Below are 6,000 nucleotides of genomic sequence, written 5' to 3' on the forward strand. Positions count from 1 at the left end.
CCGGCCCCAAGTCCTCTAGTTGCAGGCACTTCCTCTACTCAGCCACAACAGAAGCGCATATCTCGTCTATCTCAGTGTGTAGTTGTTGCGCCTACTAGTGCTACTACTTCTACAGTTGCAGTTGGAAATGGTGATGAGGAGGAACCATGGGTTTCCCTGTCTGACTCTGATTCAGATTCTGAGCCAAATGATGTTGGCTTCTCTAGCAGTAGCCAGTAATACTAGTGACTAGTGATGTTTTACAGTTTTCTTTTGTTGTAGAGGCCATTTAGAGCCTCCTTGGTTATGTGTTTTTGTTTTAATCTCTATATCATGTATGTATTGGACAATGCACTGGGTGCCATTTTGATATAATGGATATATTCATGAACCTACTTTGATCATATGTTGTCTTATCTCTATATTCTAATGCTTTGTGTTTGGAAACATGAATGAAAATCTTTAACATTATGTTTTTTCATAATATATATATATATATATATATATATATAATGTATTTTTTACAACGACCGAGACATTGAAATCAAATCGGCCAAGTCGATACCAAGTCACAGTTAGAGTCGGAGCCGACCCTCGACCGGTTCCAAACCCAAGTCAGGGTTTTAAAACATTGATCACGACAAGCTAAGACAGCATGTCAGACACGCATTTGGCATGTGTGCTGAAAAGGACACATGCCAAACGCATGTTAGACATGCCAGGGCAGCATGTTGTGCATGCCAAGTGTCCAACATGTGGACATGGGACACATAGCCCTACCCTAGAATGTCACGTTACCTAGCTTGGATGTTGTCCTTGCGAGAAAAGGCTGGCTTGGAGACTATAAAAAAAGCACTGTTATAAAGAACCTTCATGATGTTGAGGTGACTGCACCAATGAGACAGCATTGGATTCACATAGAAATGTGGTTGCTCTTGGAGGATGCATGTCGAGTGTCAGAGCCATGAGCAGTGATTTAACAGTGGCTATAGAAAAGGCATATCTAGTTATGAATGAAATTATTGGGTTGATTTGTCAGAGGGATATTGGTTGGAGAGTTGTTTCTCATTTGTTAGTGACAGCAGCATTGTTAAAAAAAAATGTGTTCAATGTTCACTAAAATACAATCCTCCCTGTATATTTTGAAGAAAATTACCTCTTTTTGTATGCTAGAATATCAATTTAGTTTCCTTTTCCCTTGTGAGGCTGAATTTTATCATACATCTAAGCACAACCGAAAGCCCATTGTGAATTTGATTCTCTTGATTTGCCTAATGCCTACAAAATGATTGGGGTGCCAGATTACTAACTAATTATCAGTGATCGCAATAACCGATCACTAAACCTCAGGATAATATGGTGTCAATTTTGGCAAACACCATCCACTCTATAGACTTTCTGCCGGCAACTTTGAAGTGGCCAGTAGAACAGGTGGGAAGCATTAACACTTCCAAGGTTCATGGGAGAATAGATGCAACTTCAAGGTTCCTGGCAGAAATACTGTCACTTCCCGGTTCCTAAGATGGGATAACTTTATCACTGTACAGAAAATGACCAGTAGATCAATGGGACTAAAAAGGCACCAGTGTAAATACAATGTGAGATCAATTTTTCCAACAATTTTTAACACTGTAGAGAGTGACTATTGTCCATTTGCCTTCAAGACTACCTGTTTGAGAGGACCTCTCATCCTCGAATCAAAATGAAGAATGAAATTAGAATTTAATCAATTAAAACTACAATTTCTTGCGAGTTCGTTCTTTAAGTGAACAATCATTTTTGAAATATCCTCGTTCTTTTTGGCTATTCTGGACTCAAATTTCCACCAAATGAGTCCCAACCCGTGCCGCCCGATGGTGTCATTCATTAAAAAATGCGAGTCGTCCCAATCTCAAGATAATCACTAACAGCAAGAAAGAAACGAAATTTTTCCCCAAACATCTAATTTTTCAGAAATCTTAAAATCAACAAAAAAAACTGGGCATTAAATACAAGCTATTAGCAGAAATTGTAGGAGAGCAACTAACTTGATTGAACCACCGGGACAATTAATGAAAAGTCGAATGTCCTTGGCGGGGTTTTGAGCATCCAACAGAAGCAACTGACTAATGATGGCATCTGCTACAAAGTCATCCATGTTGCTTCCCAAGAAGACTATCCTCTGCCTCAAAAGAAGACCCATTACATCTGCGTCCGCAGATCTCTGAGCCAATGCTGGAGTCTGTTGTGCAATAACACGCCCACCCGTACCAGCAGCCCATGCGTCTATGTAAGCCCGGGATTTGAACCCACGACCGGATGAAGACATTAACCTGGCAAATGTGATTTGGGTGCCATCCAAACCTCCTGAAATTGACGCATTTGAATAAGAAAACGGTGTTCTAGCTGGGAAAAGTAAGTTCCCACATGGGGGTTTGTGGGGCTGGAGAGGGTTTTGGGTTTTGCGGGGCAAGAGGGCTGAGGAGGATAGACATGTAGATAAGGTAACAGATACCATGCTTGTTGCTTCTATGATCTCTCGAGTTCAAAAGACACAGCTCGGGCTTATGCGGTGTGGCGGTTTACTATTAATTAGTAAAAAGAATACAGGTTTCGAACGATCAATTGAGAAATCCACGATACAGGTTATGAACGACCAAGCCACGGGATGCAGGTTTCGAACGATCAATTGATAAATTTTATTACCATAAAATCTCTTTATCTCACACAACATTAATTATTTCAGTGTATTATAATCTTTATGTGAATTTGGACATCGATAAATTTTATTAACATAAAATCTATTTATTTCACACAACATTAATTATTTCAGTGTATTTACACTGTAATGTGTTTCCCTTTGAAATGAATTCCCCCAAATGTTTTTCTATTTTAATGATAGCTGTCAGATTTATTGTTAGACGATTGAGCGAAATAAGCCGTCTAATTTAATAAAAAAAATGTTATAAAACATTAAAAAACCCTTAAAAAAATGTTAACGTATTAATTATTAGTTAATAAATTGGTTTCTATTATCTACTGGACCCTAACCACGTTAATGAACCCGTCCTGCACGCGGATATCTGCATTTGATGCAGAGGAGGGCAGGGGTGTTGAGGGCGCAGGCAGAGTTGCTGCAGAGGAGGGCAGGGGACCTGCAGAGAAGGGAGAAGGGTTTGGACGAGGGTCACAGAGGACGAGGGGACTCTTTCTTCGCTGCATGAGGACCGCGTAGGTCGTTTTTTCTACAAATTTTTTTGCCCTCAGAATATGGTGCCCTCTACATCTTATGGTGGTAGTTATGAAGTTTTATATATATTCGAGTCACTGTTCTCTTATATTTTTCTTATATTTTGCTTTATGTTTGTTGTTCGTGAAAACCTGCAACTCAGGTGTATGGAGGATTGATTCTACTCTGCGTAAGGACAAAGCCCTAAAAGTTTCTTGTTGATACAAGTTAGAAACAACAAAGAAAAGTAAACAGGTGTGTTTCTTTTCGAAACTAATGCAGAGTTGTTATTTTTGTTTGTCGATTTCGAACTACAAGTTGGCTTGCATTTGAAACAATGTTCAAATCAGATTTGTATTGGATACAGCTACGATTTCGGACTGCAAGTTGGCCTTTTCAATTTTGTTTTAATCCCATCCACCTGGCTAAGCATTTTTGTTACATAATTGTGGCACAGTTAGGTTCCGTATAGGTTGGTCTGTCTCTGAAATTTCCCATCACAACTACAGCCCAGCTGGGCTCTGAGGAAGTCAGCTCTTTCAGTCGAGCACACTCTTCTGTTTTACCCTTGACTACACCTCATATTAAACATAATCCATGCTCTTGTTTATTTGGCCTTAGCCCTGCTATGGCATAAAAAATATTAAATTCAAATGGGATCCAATGTCAAGCAACTATGTTGTTGTGCCCTCTATAAAGAAGTGGTACTTCCCATTTGCTCTCCTAACAGTCACCTAACCGTTAAGGGTAACCATAAGGATGAAAAAACACCAGAAAAGTAAACAAGTGTGTTTCTTTTCGAAACTAATGCAGAGTTGTTATTTTTGTTTGTCGATTTCGCACTGCAAGTTGGCTTGCATTTGAAACAATGTTCAAATCATATTTGTATTGGATATAGCTACGATTTCAGACTGCAAGTTGGCCTTTTCAAATTGAGCAGTCACCTCACAAAAGGTTACCTTAAAATTGCTCGATAGTTGTGACTATTCGAAATTTCAACTTAGAATAGGGTTGGTGATGCCAATATCAGTCAACAGTGTCAATTTTATAAATTGAGAAAGAGCCAAAGCGGACATGCTATTGCCAAATCTCATTGCTTATGTAGGGAGGGAGCAGTATTACATGTGACAACTCCTTAATTACCTCAAATATCATTTATCAACTTTTAGGTACACAATCCTGAATCGTAGGATAATAAATGGAGTCAATTTGGTGGGAGTCCAACTGTAAATTGGCAGCTAAATCGTTTCAAATTTGGTGAGTCGGGTTATATGTTTATTCTAGCGGCTAAATCTCTGAGTTTTCTTTGAAACAAAGAAAAAACTGAGAGAAAAGTTTCTTATTTCTTTGATGTGAGAGAAACTATAAAGAAGGTTCTAAACTCTTGAGTTTTCTTTGAACCCGAGAAAAAACAGAGTAAAGTTTCTTATTCCTTTGAATAGTGAGAATAACTTTCTTGGAACTTTCTCAATAGTCACTGTAAGGGAGGAGAAATATAATTGATTTTCACTATATAATGTTTAATGTTCTAAATAAATATATAATTAAATTTACTTTTCAAAAAATTATACTCTTCTTGAAACTTATCAAAATAGAATGTCATAGTCTGATCTGAGGCTCAGGTCTCTTTTAGGGCTTGACCCTCTTCCCTGTGCACATAACAAAACCTTAACTTTAGTCTTAGAACTTTTGGTGTCTTCTTGCTCCTTATTTCAACTTGGACTAAGCCCTCTTAAGGCACAAATTACCTGCATAATTCTTGGCCTATCTCCGAGGGTAAACTTAGCTTCTTTCCGACAAAAAACATACCATAAACTTATGCTTCTTCTTGCTGCAGTTGCTCTTAAGATTCTACATCTCCTTCTTGGGCTAATGTAGACACAGATGAGTTGCTATTTTGGTTCTATTCTCACTCATATAAACCCTTCAATTTTTCCATTGTGCACTCTATTCACACATGCTGAGGCACTCAACCTCCTTCAAGGGTTACATCAACATGGCTCGATCTCCTTTATTGGCCTTAGACCAAGCCCTAAACCAAACTCAACCTTGCTTTGGTGACACATTGTTGTATTGAAATTAATTCTCAATGTAGAATAAGGCATTAATAAGTTTGAATCTCAGTATTTGAGACGGTTCATAAAGCATTGCTGGCACAGAAAGCTTTACCAATTGGAAGCTGGCTTTGGGGCACAAGTTCCTGGGTTGATGTGATAGCCTCCTTGCACAAACTTCCTTTGTGCAATGCCATCATTGCTGGCGGCTTTAATGTCATGCCTCATGGACCATCTTCAGCTTTTGATTGTGACCTATGTGATGTTATAGGGTATGTTTCCAAAATGGCATATCCCTTTGTTGAAATTCCATTCCATATTAGTATTCTTATGTCTTATCTTTAGCTTTAATCTTGTGACATCTAATTTATTGCTTTTTGACAGTCATGGTTATTTGTAGTTCCGTGGTCATAACACATGATTTTTGGTGTTTTTATGCATTTTCTTAGTGAAAGTGGATTTTACCATGGTCAAGAAACTGAAAACAAACATGTTATTTTTAATCACCTCGTCAATTTTGAAGAGTCACAACTATGGAGCAATTTTAATACGAGGTGCAGTCAAGGGTAAAACAGAAGAGTGTGCTCAACTGAAAGAGCTGACTTCCTCAGAGCCCAACTGTGCTACAGTTGTGATGGGAAATTTCAGAGACAGACCAACCTATACGAACCCAATTGTGCCACAATTATGTAACAAAAATGCTTAGCCAGATGGATGGGATTAAAACAAAATTGAAAAGGCCAACTTGCAGTCCGAAAT

At 38.4% G+C, this 6,000-nt stretch overlaps 1 protein-coding gene across 1 annotated transcript in view; it reads right to left on the reverse strand.

The window, feature by feature from the left end:
- The window catches only part of LOC149204345 (ATP-dependent Clp protease proteolytic subunit 4, chloroplastic-like), a 93,357-nt gene extending 90,692 nt beyond the window's left edge, over nucleotides 1-2,665 (reverse strand). Inside the window, exon 1 of the mRNA XM_089394691.1 lies at nucleotides 2,007-2,665. Coding sequence (XP_089250817.1) covers nucleotides 2,007-2,476 — 470 coding nt within the window. The 5' untranslated portion in view covers nucleotides 2,477-2,665. The remainder of the gene's footprint in view (nucleotides 1-2,006) is intronic.
- Between the last annotated feature and the right edge of the window lie 3,335 nt (nucleotides 2,666-6,000).

The sequence above is a fragment of the Pinus tabuliformis genome, chromosome 1_2, assembly GCF_031772625.1.
Source record: "Pinus tabuliformis cultivar Carrire ecotype Pingquan chromosome 1_2, CPIR1, whole genome shotgun sequence".
NCBI classification, from domain to species: domain Eukaryota; kingdom Viridiplantae; phylum Streptophyta; class Pinopsida; order Pinales; family Pinaceae; genus Pinus; species Pinus tabuliformis.